Source organism: Dermacentor albipictus, chromosome 10 (assembly GCF_038994185.2).
Source record: "Dermacentor albipictus isolate Rhodes 1998 colony chromosome 10, USDA_Dalb.pri_finalv2, whole genome shotgun sequence".
Taxonomy (NCBI): Eukaryota; Metazoa; Arthropoda; class Arachnida; order Ixodida; family Ixodidae; genus Dermacentor; species Dermacentor albipictus.
In genome coordinates, this window is record NC_091830.1 from 20,635,385 (window position 1) to 20,653,271 (window position 17,887).

Consider the following 17,887-nt stretch of genomic DNA (forward strand, 5'->3'; position numbering starts at 1 on the left):
TCCGAATGCATTTCCTGGAACTCCAGTACAAGCACTCCTGCACGGAGTTCTACACAGACGCATCGAAGACACGCGAGGGGGTGTCCAATGCAGCCGTCGGTCCATCCCTCTTGGAATCCAATGTACTGCATCCGGAAACAAGCATCTTTACGGCTGAGGCCTACGCACTATTGTCGGCTATGCAGCATATAAGGAAAACAAAACTCAGAAAATCTGTTATATATACGGACTCCCTAAGTGCTGTGAAGGCCTTGATGTCATTCTGTAAGCACAAAAATCCAGTAATCAATGAACTACAGTGAAACCTCGTTATAACGAACAGCTAAAAAGTCGGAAATTAGTTCGCTATATCCATAATTCGTAATATAAAATTTCGTAAAAAATACATGCAAGAGGAGCAAAATTTAATCAGAGAAGGCACAGCAACTCGAGCGATGCTTACTTGGGTCACGTTCATTTATTTACGCACAAAGAACTGTGTTATCGCGGCCTGCTTCTTGGTGTTGATCGCATTCCCTATCACGCCCTGTTCCACACTTTGCAAACACTCAACAAGGGCAAACCCACTGCCCTCACTAGCACTGCAGTGGCGGCGCAGTAAATCCAACGCAGCAAGTGCTTCTTGTGAAGTCGGAATGTTCTACGCACACCCGCGCACCGCACTCGACACGACCACCGAAAGAGCCTCCACACAACGCTACGACGGCCACGCCACTGCTAACACTAAAACGCAAAAGCAACATTCGATCACGCCGCTGCCGCCGCTGCTGAAGCGGCGCTGTCAGCGGTTGTGAGATGCGGACGATTTCTTTGGCTGTCAACTCTCGATGACGACGTGGCATCTGTGGCGCTGTCAGCGCCTGCGAGGTAGTCCTGAACGTTTGCTGCGCCGCACAACACAGTTGTAGTGCAACGAAGCCTGCCGCCTGCTATTAAAGTGAGGTAGGGCTTGGCGTCGCGAAGTTCGTTATATCCGTTTTATGCCAAACCGCGTTCGCTATAGGAAGTTAAAAATACATGTGTTTGACAAAAATATTTCGGAAGAGTTCGATATATTCAATAATTCGTTATATGCGTGTTCGTTATATCGAGGTTTGACTGTATATTCCGCCCTATGTAGAGCGTATATATGTAACCAGCATGTCATCATATGCTGGGTGCCGGGTCATAGGAACATCGAAGGTAACCTTCTGGCGGACCAGATCGCCACATCAATTGCATCATATTCTGTTAATCTTACCGCTGCAGTTCCTGTCACAGATCTGAGGCCATTCTTGCACAGGAAACGGCGAAACTACTGGCCACGCTAGTGCGACAAGGAAACAAATAATAAGCTGCACGTAATAAAGCCACAATTAGGGTTCTGGCCTTTTGCAACAAAATCACGCCGAACAGATGTCATATTCTGTCGTCTAAGACTAGGACACACATTTGGCACCCATGATTTTTTACTCACTGGAAATGAGCCCCCAACCTGTGGGAGATGCGGGGAGCGGCTGACCGTACTCCACGTCCTCCTGGAGTGTCGGAAAGCCGAATCTGAGAGAAAGAAACATTTTCCCTTAGTATACCGGCAGCTCATTTCCCTTCATCCTGTAATGTTACTCGGCCCAGAACCACTCTTTGACCCCAACGTAGTCCTAGGTTTCCTGAAAGATGTTGTGCTACGTGTAATTCACTCCATACGTTCGTAGCGCCTCCTCCCTCCAGAGGATAGCGCTGTGATAGTTGTTTCGTATAACACATGCCTCTCGGCCCTTGTGTTTCAAGGGCTCTGGTGAGGCAGTAGTGCTTTTAGACAATTTTAGCATCTCACATATTTTGTATATTGCATCATTTTTCCCAATGCATATTAGTGTTCGTAGTACACGTCATTAATCATGGCCATAATATTATTACGTGTCTATTTTATGCCATTTGCACCAACGTCTTTTAGGCCCTTTTCCAACCAGGTCACACTAACTTCACAGATCCCATTAGACGAATAGGAAGTCATTAACACTAGCATGGCGCTCTTTGGCCATACCGGGCCCTTGCGCCATTAAACATCAAACATTCATTCATTCAAGGCCACATTTCAATAAAGTAAACAAAAAGAGAGGGCTCAGCAATTTTCAAAACCACTAATATATTTTATTTAATTCAATACTGCCGGTATAGGTTTAGACTTTAGGCAGGAGTGGGTTACTTTGTTTGGATAAATACAAAAATATATACAGTAAACACATACGAATAGATACAGCAAAGAACATAAAAAATTCGAAACTTTCAACAAAAAGTTCCCTTAGCGAGAACACTGTACGACAAGGAGGAAGGAGAAAAGCAGAAGGCAGGGAGGTTAACCAGAATAACGTCCAGTTGGCTACCCTACACCCGGGGAATGGGAAAGGGCAAAACAATGATGACAGGGAGAGAGGAGGGAAGGAAAGAATGAAATTAGCGGTGAGTTCGCTGACGTGTGTGGTCTAATAAAAATTCCATTAAAGGTCACAGATGTTCACACAAGCCTGTCGTCCTCGAGAAGCAAAAAAAAGCGCCTTCACCGCTATACGACAAAGTTACAAGCAAACAACTTATTCACAAAGAGACGCAAGAAAATTAACATCAAGGCCGACGTATATCACAGTTACGTGTTATGGAATAGAAAGCGTGTAAATAAGATGATACCGTAGTGCATTCGACTACAGCTGCTGGAAGCGAATTGCATTTCGTTGTAGTTCCTGGGAAAAAGGAATATCGGAACAAACTGGTGTTAAAAGAAAGATCAGTTTTTTCGTATGATAGGAGCGAGTGAGTCATCGATTTCCCGTCGCTTAGATATCTATCCTGCCTAATACCTAATTGTCTGGGGTAAAAGAGATAAAAAAATTAATTCTCCAGCGCTATATCGCCTAACTTATAGTTTTTTTAAGCTTAGTGTTTCCTCAGAGAGCTGTCGGTGATGCCTGAGGACTGCGTTTATTTTAAAAACAAGCCTAACCAATTTTCTCTGTACTTTTTTTCCAATATTGAAATGTTTCCTTTTGTGTGTGGATACCAACTGGTCGCAACAACAAAACAAAAATGAAGCAGAAGCAGCGAAAGCTCCAGTACACAGTTCTACCGCCTTTCTACTATTGGGAGGGGGTTTATAACTTCATTATCATCAGTTCGAGATGTCCAGAGCATGAAGAAAAAAAATGCAAACTTTATGAATAAAACAATGAAGCTCTTACACTCGCATACATTGAAAGCTGTACATTGCCTGAGGGGGCACAGGTGGGAATTTTAAAGCGCCTTTTCAAGACCGCCTTCGGAAAGGAACTGTTGAATTTTGTGATAATGTGAAAGGCCAGCCTCAGGTAAATATTGAAAACAATCGCAAGCGATAGAACGAGAACCACGAAAGGAAATGGTGAATTGTTCATTTCCTTACAATGAGTTGTTGCACCATTCATAATTTTTCTCATCGAAACGCGCCAGCTTTCAATTAGAAGAAGCAGAAGAAGAAGAAGAAGAAGAAAGAATCTTCGTTTCTGCAAACTGTGTTACGCAAGACCACCAGTATTAACATGTCAAGCTCCGAAAAAGTTGACGCAAAACAAGCGGAAGCACTTCCAAAGGAACCTCCTCTTGACAGTCCTAAGGTAGCGGAGCATTGCCCGCGCAGCAGTGCACTTAAGAAGGCGGCTGCAAAGCCTAGAGGTTCACACAGGGCTTCAAGGAGAAGACGAGCCCGCCACAGAGCTCCTGGAGTGGACGTCGATCATGCAGGAACCATCGAACCGGAAGCGACGCAACAGACTTCCAGTGCCATTCTTCAAGTGACGTCGGCAACCAAAGAGCAGAGCCGTAAGACCGATTCGCCATCCCAACCAGATCCCAGTCGCAGTCCAAGTATTAGCCTCGTACTCCCTGACTATCCCACGGCAACTAGCGTGGAACCCCGGGCGGAATCATCGGTAAGCCACGGGGACAAATCGCCAGTTACTGATCTAATCTTGCTGCGCAACGCATTCCAGCCTCGTTACTTCAATAGTAGCCATCTAACCTCGATCACTAACAAAACTTTTCGAGCGGATGATTATGCAGAATCATCGGTGAGCCCCACAAAACAGACACCTGGCTCCGAGGCACCCTCTCCATGCAGAGAATGCGAACCTCTTGATTTCAAGGATGTCCGCCGAATCCCAGGCTGTTCCAGGGCGGCGTTTGTTGATAAACACCATGTTCCTGATTCAACGTCTCCCAGTGTATATTGTGATGCGGGATGCGGCCGGCAACTTTCGAAACAGGGAAGTTCTCTCACCGAGTTGATTAACGGTGACGTCGTGTCTAACCGTGTGGAGGCCAGCAGAGCAAACCCTCTTGAAAGGCCCCTACCTTCGAGAAGGACTTGTAGTGCTTCACGAAGAAGAAGCGTCTTCATGGACATTGGCAGCCCGGACGAGTCGATGCTCTCGAAGTCAAAGTCATTCCTGCCTTTCTGGAGGCTGGGAAGCTCCGAAGGTTACACCACCGATTCTCCGCGTGAGTAATGTCTATAATCTATTAGGCCTATATAACTAAAGGACTACACACAAACTCAATGCATCACGTGCGACAAGTCAGGGCTGCAGTCAGGAAAGACCGGGTTTAGGATGCCATAGTGAGGTGCATGCAGGCACGAACGCGCTTGGCAGGTCGCCTGCATCACCATGTGCTTGTACGTCCAGAGGTTCTTTTAGAGCGTTCGTTCACTGAAATTAAACATGAAGACCTATTTGATTGTGATAACATTTACACGGACGGGTGAAATGGAGTTGCGTCCTTACCGTTGGAGCTACAGTCGTCATGCTGTCCTGCTATTGACGGCGCATGCGCCTGCCACACGCGTAGGATTAAAGGTTCTCTAGAGACGCGGAGTGCGTTTGGCTGCAAAAATTAAAAAAAAAACAACGAAGCGCAGTAGGACGCACTGTCACCACTCTGTTCAATCACCTCGGTGGAGCACACTGGGCAGCGTTCTGCTTTATTGCGCTGCTGGCGTGGGCGTTGCGTGCACGCAGAGAAATGAATCCACTAGCGTTTCTGGTGAGCTGCGGTGTGTGCGTAACGGTTTGAGCGCAACAGACAATAGAGAGTTTTAGCTTGCGCGTTTTTACGGCCAGCGGAGCGGAGCGGACGAGCGCAGACGCCACTGCGCATGCGCACGTCGCTGGGCCGGCCAGCGTTTTTACGGAGCGCAGCTTACGCCCGCTGGGAAGCCCTCTCCAGCGGAGCGATAGGCAGCGCGCGAGCGTGCGTAAAAGCGCGCGGGCGTGTATGGGTATTCGAGATGGCAGCGGTCAACACAAGCGCCGGCGCTGCTGCGTTGTCGACGGCGACCGCTGCTCAGGCCCGTTTAGAAGTTTAACCAAATAACTAACTAAAAACACATAACCTACCTTTATTAAACAGTTTCAGCGCATTATTAGCAGGTTTAATTGATATTCTTTTCACTCTAACTCGAATTGTGACCAATAGGTGGAGCAGCAGAGCAAGTGACTCTACTCCGCTCGAAAAGACGGGCGATCCGCCCGGCTAAAACTATTTTCTCGCGCGCCTCTCCGCTGGTGTATCCGCTCGCCCGCTCCGCCCCGCTGGCCGTAAAAACGCTCAAGCTAAAACTCTGTAATAAACGTCTAGCTAACGTTATCTAATATTTCTCTGCGCGCTGACTAACGGCGAAGGTTTTCCATCGTTGTCATCTCGTTCACCACCAAGGTGCGACGCCTGTCACGCCAGCCCGCGCAACTCCACAGCACGCTAGCGTTGTAAGTCGCCTCGTAACTTGCCAGGGCGCTTTTCCTTTCGCTCAGAAGTTTCCTGGCGTGCTGCCTTACGCCAACACGCTGCACCCGCGTATAGTTAAAACGCCGTCCGAGTAGTTCGAGCACAACGATAAATCTATCTATTTTTATGCGACGGCATCTTATGGCTAATGAAAATCCAGCGGCGTGGCCGGAGATTGTGCATAAAGTCACGTGGTCACTGGGACAAGGTCGTGCCACTGCTCGCGCGTTTGTCGCCCTGTCCTTGCACGGCTGGCTGCAATGCCGCTCGTCATGCCAGCTTTCTGCAAGGCTGCTGCCGGCACTGGCCCACTGCCAGTCGGTTCGGAGATTTCGGTGAGTTATGGCGTGCACTGCGGTGGACAAAGTTTTGACAGAGGTGGTACAACGTTTCACGTGCTCAGAGAGACAGAATTCACGGCCGGCCAGTCCATATATAGTGCCGCGCGTTGCGGCGCTGCCAGCTGGTGCGGTGATTTCGGCGAGTTTTGTCGCGCACCACGATGGACGAGACTCCAACTTCGACTTCTCAGCCAGTAGCGGAGCCCAGCTTGTTTGAGCGTCCACGCAAGTATGAGAACGAGGCCGAGGCACGTGATGCGAGAAACGAAACAAGGCGCCGTGAGAAAAAAACACAATTACGTTTCGTAAAACGAGTCATCATTGGGAAGATGCCTCAATGCTTTCGCATTCATCCGCGTAAAGATGCCTAACTGTCCTTGACTTTCTTCGGTGAATGCTTCGCCCTTCAGGTAAAAGTGGCAAAATATTTCGCCCATATTCCTGTGACGAAATACGAAATGACTTAAGACATGAAGAAAAAGTTGTTGTTCCTGTCGTCCACAGCTTTACCGACCACGCCTTTCGCTTTGGGTCAGTCATAATAATAATATTTGGGGTTTTACGTGCCAAAACCACTTTCTGATTATGAGGCACGCCGTAGTGGAGGACTCTGGAATTTTTGACCACCTGGGGTTCTTTAACGTGCACATAAATCTAAGCACACGGGTGTTTTCGCATTTCGCCCCCATCGAAATGCGGCCGCCGTGGCCGGGATTCGATCCCGCGACCTCCTGCTCAGCAGCCCAACGCCATAACCACTGAGCAACCACGGCGGGTTTGGGTCAGTCACCGATGCTTACGTGGTGCAGGCGTGGGAGCGTGTAAAGGTTGTCTGCCCATTTTCTTGAGAGGAACCAAGTTCGCGTTTTCAGGGACATGTGAAAGCAATTAGGTTTTCTTGGGAACTAACCGCGATTTTCCTGTCACTTTCTAACCGTTCTCGTGAGTCGATCTCGAAGATAGTGCAACCTAAAGCAGTAACAACTGCACGGTGGCATGGTGGCAATGGGAGCGTTCGCTCATTATTCCCTCGTAACATTACTGTGCGATATCGCTGTGCTCAAGAAGACAACAGATTCGAGGGAAGTAGACGATTCGGTGGAGAGATAAGATTGGAGAATGTGACACGACAGCTTTGGCTGACTTAGGGCAAAAAGGTAAATGTAGATTCCCTTGAAGTGGCCTTCACCCTACTGAGCAGAAGATGGTGTTCGTGGTGATGGTGATGAAGCGTGCAATGAAAGGTGTCCGGCCAACTTAACTTGTCGCAAATCCTAATCGCTCATGTGGCAAACATGCCTGGAAGGATCAGCAGCCGATGTTTCGTGTTGAGCATTCGCCTCTGCAAAAGTTCGTTCTTACCGCCACAATAATATCCTTCATACGCCTAGATGAACACCAGTTTCAAATATGTCTTTCTGTCACTCCCCCAGCAAAACGCTTAGTAGCAGATCGTGTTTTGACAGAATTTCCAGCATTTCAATATTTCGTTAGCAGCTCTCCTCCTGTGACATCAGACAGACGGATTGAATATGCCTTACCGGAAAAAATAACGAACCTGTCTGAATCATGGTAGCACAAAATAGTGCTACCGGCGTGGTTGTCGATTGGCAACAGCATAACCTTGCATTGGAAGTTCTATGTTTCTCCGATTACGCAAAATTAGTGTCTAAATTCTCTATGTTTTTACTGCAAGTATGCAATCTATTTTTGACCCCACTTGCGTTAGGACGGTCATTGTAGGTAACCATATACTCCTCAATAATCCTCGTCATCCTAGGCGTTTAGGTTAAATAAGTAAAGTAAATAGACACATCAGTATATCAATACCTGGATTTCACGTTTCCAGTTTATGGTACCACACCGGTAGGTTGCAGTACTGTACTTTAGTTCCAATGATAATGTGAGAAAAGCTGCATTATGAAAGCTTCGCTGGGCCTACCACCCTTAAAGACACAAATGAAGCAACAAACACTTGTGCATCAATCTCCACTAAAAGTCTTTCGCAAAATGCGTACAAAAATATATAACGCTTACAAATTTACGTTACATGCAGTCATCTCGCTACAATATACAGAAAAATCACAGAACAGCTGATTGAGCACAATCTTTCCAAATTAGCGCTTATTTTTTTTTTTGTAAAACATGTAATTTTTGGCCCGCCGGTTTAAACCAGTTTAGTACTCTGCGCAGAGAGCATTGCAGCGGCTATAAACAGCAACTCCTGCGTGGCAGTGGTATTTGACAGCGGTCGCTTTGTCCAGTGGTCACGTCTATCCTTCTGATTTGTTACGCCTGACAGGATGGCAGAAGCGAGGGATACCTCCGGCGTCTCCAAGTCCTGCTACAACCGTCGACGACAGTCACTTGTCCAGGGCCAGTCGCACGACGCTGTTCACCGCCCTCTTGATTCCGTGTGCGGTCTTTGGCATCATCGCACTACTGCTCATGCGCGCGCACCCAAAGGGTCGTCACGCGAAGCATGCGCTGTGGATCGAGCAACTGGCCAACGCCTGCGTCACCGTGGAATGCCAGAACGCCGTGTGGGAACTGAGATCCTCCATCGACGTGTTTGCTGACCCTTGCAAGGATTTCTACGGCTTTGCGTGTGGCCGATGGGCAAACGCGTCATCTGCCGCTGGGGGCGACGCAAGGCGCCACAACTACATGGCGATTCAACGCCGTGCCTACGTCGCTGCAGTGAACGCCAGTTTGTTCAAGATGAGCAGACCTGGTTCGTCGAGGCTGTTCGACAGCACCGCGCAGCACATGGTGAGAGTCTACAGGTCAGTATGCAGACACAGTCTACAGGGTGCGTGCACTTTACACGTAAAAAATACTGAATGAGCACTCGCGACTCCGTTTCCGGCGAGCTGCGCTTTCGAGTTGAGAGCAACGGCATCCATGCCTTTGTTCGTTCTTCCCGCTCTGGTGATCGCCTACTGTTTAGGCCGATAGTTGGAGAGAGCAGAATAGGGAGAACAGAAATATGTGTCGGGACGAAACGTCACAGGCATATCAGTAGTGTTGTGCAGGGTGCAACTACAGTTACTGTGAGAAATAGGAGTGGCAGGAATCCCGCAAACAAATGGCCTGCAGCAAAGTCGAATAACCACACTGTAAGCACGCGTCACCGGGTATAGCCAAAAAACTGCAGCAGAACCCACCTCACAATGAGCGACGAAGTTAATGGAATTAGCAATGAAGAGATGCAGCGACGCAACCGGCTGTGCAGCTGCCAAAGCACGTCATGTACGAGGCATGTATGCAACGGGGCTCCTCTCTCGCGCCTCGACGATGACGATGAGTTACGGGCATTTTCCTTTGAAACGAGGCAGTGACAAATGCTCACCTAGCCTGCTTGAGCCTATCAGGCGTGCTCCACGAGCCCTTCCGTTTAAGGGCTTTGCGCCATCTGGCGGCGCCGCCACGAAGTCCGTGTTTGACGCGTGTCTGAACGAGTATTCAGACAAGAATATGTCTGAATAATATACATTCACACACGCGTCACACACTATATGACGCCGTTTGAATTCGGCCCAACACCCTAGAAATTCGTAAGAATCTTTTTTTTTTCGTAGTTGAAGAGTGGCGCATGTGCAGTTGCATGCACGCAGTGTCCCTAGTTGGCGTCAAAGTGGTTAAGAAGCTGCACATACCCAGTGGCACACACCCAGCGACCCAAGTTGGCAGGATGGTTGGTTTCGAACCCAGTTCCCTCAGCTCAGCCCAACGTTCTAAACCATTAGGCCATAGACGATGCAGTGACTCAATAATTGGTGCGTTTGCGAAAAGAATATGCATAGCGTCCCGCAGAGAGGCACCGAATAGGACACGTGTTTCATGCGGTGAAAGGGCGCGTAAACGCTGTGGCAACAAACGCGACACTGCTAATGCAATTGTTGCAGCAATGATGCGCACGCCGGTTTCCGCCGGCTGCCCCCTCCCCTCAGGCGCGCTTTTACGCAACACACACAGCAGAAACGTTGACGCGAAGGAAGTGCGTACTCACTTTTTACGCGCACTCTCGCCTGACATATCTTATGGTGAAACATTCCAAAACCAACGACGTCATAGGAGTTTGCTTACATAAAAAAAGAAGACTGTCGATCCGTCTAATATATCTGAAAAAAAAAGGGTTTAAGCATGCGTCGCAGGCACCTTCAGCCACGACACATTTGTACATTGTGTGACTGTAGAAAACCAGCCGAATCGTACTAAAGACAATTGGTTTGATTCTGAATAATTTGCTACGCTGGCTAGTGCGCTAGCAAACGAAGTAGAAGCAATAGCTTATCACGCGATTGTTTTACGTGAGTGTTGCCCTGCTATGGTATTGTGATGGGCTCACGGGGTCAGATTAAGGCCGTGGTGGCCACATTTCTATGGGGGACAAATGCAGAAACGTCTGTGATTAATTCATCGGGAGCATGTTAGTGGTCCCCAGGTAGTCAAAATTACAGCGTGCCTCATAATCAAATTTTGGTTTTGGCACGTAAACTCCAGAATTTGATAATCAAGTATCGAGTACATTAATCGACAGATACATTTCGTTAGGTTTGATTTCAAGTTCACCCAAAGTGAAACATTCCTTCGTTTACTAAGCAGTTAATGCCTAACAGTTAGATGTGCGGAGCCCAAATATTTTTTCCAGTTACGTTGAAAACACCTAATGGATCACACTGAAATGAACTTGCAGGTCCTGCCTGAATTTCTTTGAGGAAGAAACGGTGAACTTACGCGAGACCCTGCGTGCGTCTGGAATTCGCCTCCCATTCTGGACCGCCGCCACGACCTTCGAAGAGCTCTTCGCAGTCGCTGTAAAGCACGCGCTGTTCTATAACATGACGACCGCTATAGACATACGCTGGGCACGTGATCCCAGCAACGTTTCTTCTTCCGGAACTCTCGAGATATCTCCCGGTATGTCAATGGTGCAGCGCATGGGAACTTCCTTACGGAGGTCTTTTATCAACCGTGCCTTGCCCATAATCACGAACGGCTCCTCAACTGAGGAGATCGAAGCGCTGGAAGGAATCGACGACGCCTTGGATGCGTCGTCGTCCACGTGTTCGGAAACAGAGGCCACCGAAATGAGCTTGAGGGAACTGGACACTCCCATAACGAACTGGTCGCGCATTGTCGGCGAATACGCGAGGCTGACCGGAGGGAACGAACCACCTTCAAGCGCACGCGTCAGCAATCTGCCCGACGTCCGTGTCATTCTTGATCTGCTGGCGAATTCCAGCCTGCCGGACCTCAAAATGTACCTGATGCTGGTTCCCATGTCACAGTTTTTCGTGCTTGAGAACGACGTCGAGCACCAGAATGTTGTGCTTGTCGACAACGCTGGCGAAAATGTTGCGAAGTACGAGACATGCGTGCGCGTGCTGGAGCTGCTTTTCGGGGATCGCTACCGACTGTGGGTCTCTACGCACGTGCACAGGCCTGGCACTGCCGCTGACGTGCACCGCATTAGGGAGGATGTTATGCAAGCGACACGCACCCTAATCCAGTCTCTGAGGAACATTCCTACGGAATACTATAATATGTCAGCGCCGCCTACTGGATATGGAGCGAGTGAGTGTTCTCGTGACAACCTTTCCTTCCTGCTTTCTGAGAGTGAATTCGGGGTGTTTCCATCCGGGTGTCATCCTAAGCGCTTTGCGCCTAGATATCATGTTTACCGCTCGATATCAAGGCATCGAGGCGCCTGCCCTGTGAATTTTACCGTCAATACCATCATTTGCGCGCCGTGTAACTGCCTTAAAGCACCCGTGCTTTCGCACCATCCATACTTTCGGATGCTTTTGCTGCTCGAATTATGAATGCACTAGAGAACGTGTAAAGAGCACTGATGGGACTAGTGCTTTGACAGGAGCGCGTGGACGCTATTTCTTCTTTTTCCTTTTTCTCTTTCTGCCTTGTTATTGTTGTTTGCCTTGGAGCTAAGACCCAAAATTTATCACCATTTCTCTCTTAATTTTTGGGGGGTAGGGGGGAGGGGCTAGTTCCGCATCGCTTTATCAGTCACCCATTCTTGCCACACCGTATTGGCAGTTGAAGTTTCTATAAACGAAATTGAAGGTATAGTAAAGCATTGCCACCCTGTTCGTTATAATACTACGTTTTCTCTTGCGACCGTGTTTCCTCCATACAATGTTATTTCATTGCTTGCTATTACACAGTTTTTCTTTTCTACACCTTCGCTCCGATGTCAGGGACAGTTTTTTCCTTAGATATATAAGACGTGTGAATTCTTCATTTCGTGGTTATCAAAAATAACAATTTCCGCTCGTACCAAGTGGCAATGTGAAATCGGTGCCATAAAGCATTGTTCGCCTGTTTTCAATATGTCGTCGGTAAACTTGGTCGGTAACTGAACATTATGAAAACTACGCGGCTGAGGCGTGCTCCTGCTAGTTCCTTTTATCGTTTTTAAAGCGATAGCTTTACTGGCCGCGAACTTGCGATTTCGCCGTGGCCGCGCTCCGAGGAGGAACATGACGTCACACCGCGTTGCTCGTCACACCACGTTCCTCGTCGTTGCGTTCTCCTCCACTCGCTTCGCCAGCCGCGTCGCATGCCTGATAACATGTCGAAGGATTGAAAAGGAGAGCTCGCGTGCGCCGCAACCACAGTTGAGGCGGCAGTATGGACGGCGACAATTCTGATAAGCAGGAGGAGGCCTGGAATCGACATCGGAACGAGATGAAGAGAAAACGAATCACCCAGGAAACAGACGAACAGCGCGCCGAACGACTGGCTAAACACCGCAACATAGCTAGACAACCAGACTAACCTGGACTTACAATCAAAATTAACCAAGGCTAACGATGTTATGCCTTAGCTTTCACTATGCATATCCTGGCATAGCCGAGCTAAGCCACTGCCAATTTTATTTCGGTTCGTGTCGCTCCATAGTATGCATTAGAATGTGCATCCCAAGAAAAAAAATACTATTGGAGCATTGGCATCGTTATAGCTCCGAGTGGCGCATATCAGGAAACGATTTCAATATGTTGGAGTCTCGATGATAAACGGCTTGGCTCTTGGCGATGAACTGTCTGAAGATATTCATGGCGTGCGTTTTTCCAACTTGCACGCTTCAGTGGCGTAATGATTTTTGAAGGCAATGTCTTCTTAACTGGCCTGACACAAGGTTGGCGTGTCTGGGATCTCGTTATCTTAAATCCACTTCCAAAGAAAACGGTCCGTTATGTGACTTGTACATGTCGTACGAACATCGAAATGGTATCAAATGATTCCGCACTACGCCGAGAACATGTAGCAGTAGTCAGCCACTAAGGGTATGATTACGAATGAGTACAGTTAGTAGGTTACGAATTAGTAAAGTGCTTTCTTATTTGAGGCCCGAGCGGGCTGCCTGAGGGCAAAAACATACCGGAGCAAATATGCGCCACAGAATGAGGCATGGACGTGCGGCTAGAAAAGCCCGGGAACGACTCGACATATTTTAATGGATGCCGAGATATCTAGAGAGCACCGTAGGGAACGTGGACTTTACAGAAATGTTGGGATTCAAAGAAGGTGAGTGATTAACGTGTCAGCATTCTAGATACGTAGGAGACGTTTAGAACATCTGTGAAAAAAAAGCAGGGAAGAAACTGACAGAAATGGAGTCATTGCAAATGTAGGGGATGGTACAACAATGGGATACATCATTTAAATACAGAGTTAAGATCCAGATCAGATACGCAAAAGGTCAGATGGCAATAGATGTACTGAAACCGGATGAAATTGAGCAGGATAGGTAATTATATGTCCCCCCCCCCCTCTCGTTTCAAGAGATGTGCCTAGAAACGTCATCATCCTCAGGAGAAAGAGGAAAGCTGGGTTGGAGAACCAGATAGAGAGGACAGCCGCCAGTCACGCGAATGCGTTATCCGAGCCTTGGTCTTGTGTTTTGAGGAATCCGCAAACACTCGCCTATGCCGCGCAGTAGCGTGAAAGCGGAACAATAAAACAGAGGCGAGAGGCCTATTCCAGAGTGTCAAGCACTGAAAAAAGGAAAGGTCAACCAGGTGTCCGCGCTAAACAAGACAAGCTGCACAGAATTACGCGTAAAATACGATACGAGTAAAAGATGAAATGAGGGAAGATCGAACAGTGAAAAACAAAAAAAGCATATCATCAAGCATTCATCATCGAGTCATTTGAACAACCATGTATTTAGGCCTACTCGTCTTTAGCTTTGACACTTTCTGACCCATCTTGCTTCAATTTTGCTTCTTTTTCAGTACGTAATCTTCGCCACATCCATCATTTCACTTTACGTTGTTTGTGCGATACTTTCCATTATTTCTTTAATTTCTGCGGACACAAAATCTTTATTCTTTCACCTCACGCAACAGGTTACCCAGGTTCCACGATTCCTGCGTCGCAGCAATCGGGCGAGCTCGCTGCCTTGCCGTCAGGGTACAGCGACGACTTCGTGTCGAACGTGATATTCTTCTCGCAGAAGTCGTCGTACGGAAGTAGAAGCAGATGCGAGCCGTTTATAACCCGCGAGTCTCTCATCATGAAGTGGACCGACCGGGAGACCTTCATCCGGCTCTTGGTTCCCGACTTTTACCATCCCGAGGCCACGGAAGTGGCCGTGAACTACGCGACCGTGGGCTACTTCCTCGGCGAGCACACCCTCCAAGCGGAGCTGCCGAAGAACTGGAACGCGTCAGAGTACGGCTCGTGCATGGCGAGGTACGCACTCGCCCGCCTGAGCACCGTGCCACCCCAGAAGCAGTGGCGGCAACTGATCGAACGACGATGGGCAGCCGAGGCGGCGCTGCGAGCGGCAGTGACTCGCCACGCTCCATTTCACGTCAGCGGTGTTCTCGTGAGACTGTTTTTTCTTCGACTGCAGCACACGTGCTGTGCTCTGGCGGACATAGACGACGCTAGCGATAGCGGAGAACTGCAGACGACGTGCAACCTGGTCGCCATGACAGTTCCGCGCTTCGCCGACGCGTTTGGGTGCCAGAACTTGCCCGAAATGAATTGCTAGACTCCTGACTTTTTTTATTGCTACGATATTGATTTATCTTCTTTACATATGATTTGGAGTGCCTGTTTTCCTACCCTACCTGCTCGTGTTCGTCTTTCATGTTATTGCTTCTATATGAGTGTGCTTGATTCTATGTTTGAGGATATTACATTTTCTGTAGAAACGTGAACCAATCAGCGCTGATTATATGTTCCTTCTGGTCCCGAAAATGCTGTCGAACTACGCATTACGCGAATTGGCAGCGTTTAACTTGAGTTTCCGTCGATGTCAGTGACGCTACGTCCACACAAACGTGTTTCAAATTACCAAAGATTTGTAACAGTTCTGTATTTTTCAATCAAGGAACTTTCTGTTCTTGGTGAATTTTTCATGCTGCTGCAAAGTGAGCTTTACTTACGTTGTGCCCCTAATAAGCAACAACAATGTATCCGTCGTGCTAACACTTGTGGTTGCATCGATGTGTATGCCTGAGTTGAGACTGCTTAACCATAAGCAGTGAAAAAAAGTTGAACGTTCATTTTCTAAATGAAAAATTTTTGGAACGAGATGTTCTCGTTTGCTTAAGAGTGGGCGCTTTGTAAAACCACATTCAAAGGCTACGCCGTTATTGATTCCTGCTTTGACGCTAAAACAAAAAAAAAGAATCAAGACAGACTGCAAACGCTCTTTCACGACTCAGCGCCTGCGCACTTTGCAGCAGGCGCTGCTGATATTTATTTTCAAGGCAGTTTTAGAAAGGTTCCATCCGATGTGTTAAAAGCGTTTTCCACAAGCTTACGTCGCTGACAGCTATTGAATGCATTGATTAAAGTATTCACTTTGTCCAGCATCGCCCGAGGTAGCTCTGTGCCTGCGTCACCTTGCTGCTTAGCACGTGCTTGATTCCTGACCACGGATACTGGATTTCCACGGGGCGAAAATTGAAAGTAGAAAGAAAGGTTTGTGTGCATGTTAAAAAAGCCCAGGTGGTCTGCTGGCCGCCAGGGTATCTCAGACAGTCCCGCAAGGTTTGGGCAAATTGTCACTGGAGTTTGAACGTATGTCAGACCATATCAGAAAATGACAATACATACACGCAGTACTACATCCAACTTGTGACACCTCTAATTCTGACACCTCTAAAAAGAGGTGTCACAATTCTTACGGAGATTTGTGAAAAGAAAGTAATATTGTTACACTGAAATTTCACTTAACATGAATTAGAACACATGAATTAAAAGGGAAATACGATACAGCAGACACGCTCAAACAAACACTTCCAACAAGCTACAAGCAACGCACCGCGGTATCCCAGTCGATGGCTATGATGCGCTCCGGAGCTCGAAGTTGCGGGAGCAATCGTAGTTGCGGCGACCTCATTTCGATGAAAGCGAAATGCAACAACTGCATTGCTCAGAAATTTTGTGCAATACTCAGATTTACGTGCACGTTACGGAAACCAAGGGACTCAATATTATTCCCGCATCCCCCTACGACGTGCCTCGTAATGATACCGTGATTTTGGCAGGCAAGAAAACAGATTTTAATTTTTAGAGTTATTAGTGAGTATGAATAAGAAGAATTGACAACAAACAATAGAAAAAAACTACCCCACGCTTGCAGATAGGAAAATTCCTCCGTTGGTAACAGCCATCGCGGAAACTCACGATATCGGCTGTCTCCAAGATAGCGAGAGTTGTTTGATCGCTGCTGATCGCTGCTCTTGCCAGCAGCGGCGATCACGCGTTTACGCGAAGGCTCCGTTAGCATGGAGACTTTAGTAGTACTTTTGTCTGAGAAAGAACTTTCCTAACTTGCTAGCGTGTAGTGATGTCTTCTTGCAATTGCGTGACACTGCGCTTATCTCAATTTCTTTTTCACAAGTTCCGTAGTAGGGAAGAAGCTGTTGGATGGAGAGTACAAACAGTGTCGTACTCTAACCTTAACATGCTAAGGAAAATGCATCCCACGCTATTTAAGGACAAATGTCCATGGTGCTATGAGAAACCTGCATTATACCACATAACATGGGCATGACAACAAACTGACGTAGTCCCACTCATGTCACACCCAAGCGCGGAGCAATGGGTGGAACTGCTGTGCAGTGACCAGTTGGAAGACCAGCTAGGTTATAGTACGGGGAGCACGACGGGCAGCAGAACGTAATGGAGCCCTGGACTGAGGGTAGCCGATCATTGCGATAGAGGACGGGCGAAGCAGTAGCGGAGACCTCCGGTGAAGACACCAGGAGGGAGACTCTCCTGAAGAATCCGCCCCAGCCGCAGAACAACACAATTACTAGAGCTCAATAAAGTTTTCGCTCACTCAGTCACTCACTCACTCACTCACTCACTCACTCACTCACTCACTCACTCACTCACTCACTCACTCACTCACTCACTCACTCACTCACTCACTCACTCACTCACTCACTCACTCACTCACTCACTCACTCACTCACTCACAAACTCACTCACTCACTCACTCACTCACTCACTCACTCACTCACTCACTCACTCACTCACTCACTCACTCACTCACTCACTCACTCACTCACTCACTCCCACTTATTAGATGCCTGTTGGACTTGCTCAAATCTCTGGCTACACGCTTGATTTTAGGTTTGGGGTTTTGCTCTTAAATATAAGGGAAATCTCAGGGTATATCTTTTTTTTCATACATGTCTGCAAAAGTTGTTCGCAAGCATGTATTAAATATCAGTGCAAGCATAGCGCTTGTGTCTCGCCAC

At 47.8% G+C, this 17,887-nt stretch overlaps 1 protein-coding gene and 1 long non-coding RNA gene across 2 annotated transcripts; one reads left to right on the plus strand and one right to left on the minus strand.

Moving 5' to 3' along the window:
* The first annotated feature begins 3,505 nt into the window (after positions 1–3,505).
* On the plus strand, positions 3,506–15,342 carry LOC135919698 (uncharacterized). Its single transcript, XM_065453545.1, has 4 exons — positions 3,506–4,509; positions 8,437–8,920; positions 10,834–11,714; positions 14,510–15,342. The coding sequence occupies exons 1-4, from the start codon at positions 3,552–3,554 to the stop codon at positions 15,157–15,159; spliced, it is 2,973 nt and encodes a 990-aa protein (XP_065309617.1). The 5' UTR covers positions 3,506–3,551; the 3' UTR covers positions 15,160–15,342.
* Positions 10,147–11,009, minus strand: LOC135919699 (uncharacterized). The gene is made up of 2 exons (XR_010570027.1): positions 10,875–11,009; positions 10,147–10,258 (listed from the first exon to the last, which is right to left on the minus strand). It is a non-coding gene; the product is annotated as an uncharacterized lncRNA (long non-coding RNA).
* Positions 15,343–17,887: the final 2,545 nt, after the last annotated feature.

Bases quoted from the DNA above. Each gene is read 5' to 3' on its own strand.
- LOC135919698 (XM_065453545.1), top strand. From the start codon at position 3,552: ATGTCAAGCTCCGAAAAAGTTGACGCAAAACAAGCGGAAGCACTTCCA. The intron at 8,921-10,833 runs GTCAGTATGCAG...ATGAACTTGCAG, and splicing joins CACATGGTGAGAGTCTACAG to GTCCTGCCTGAATTTCTTTG. The intron at 11,715-14,509 runs GTGAGTGTTCTC...CTCACGCAACAG, and splicing joins GCCTACTGGATATGGAGCGA to GTTACCCAGGTTCCACGATT.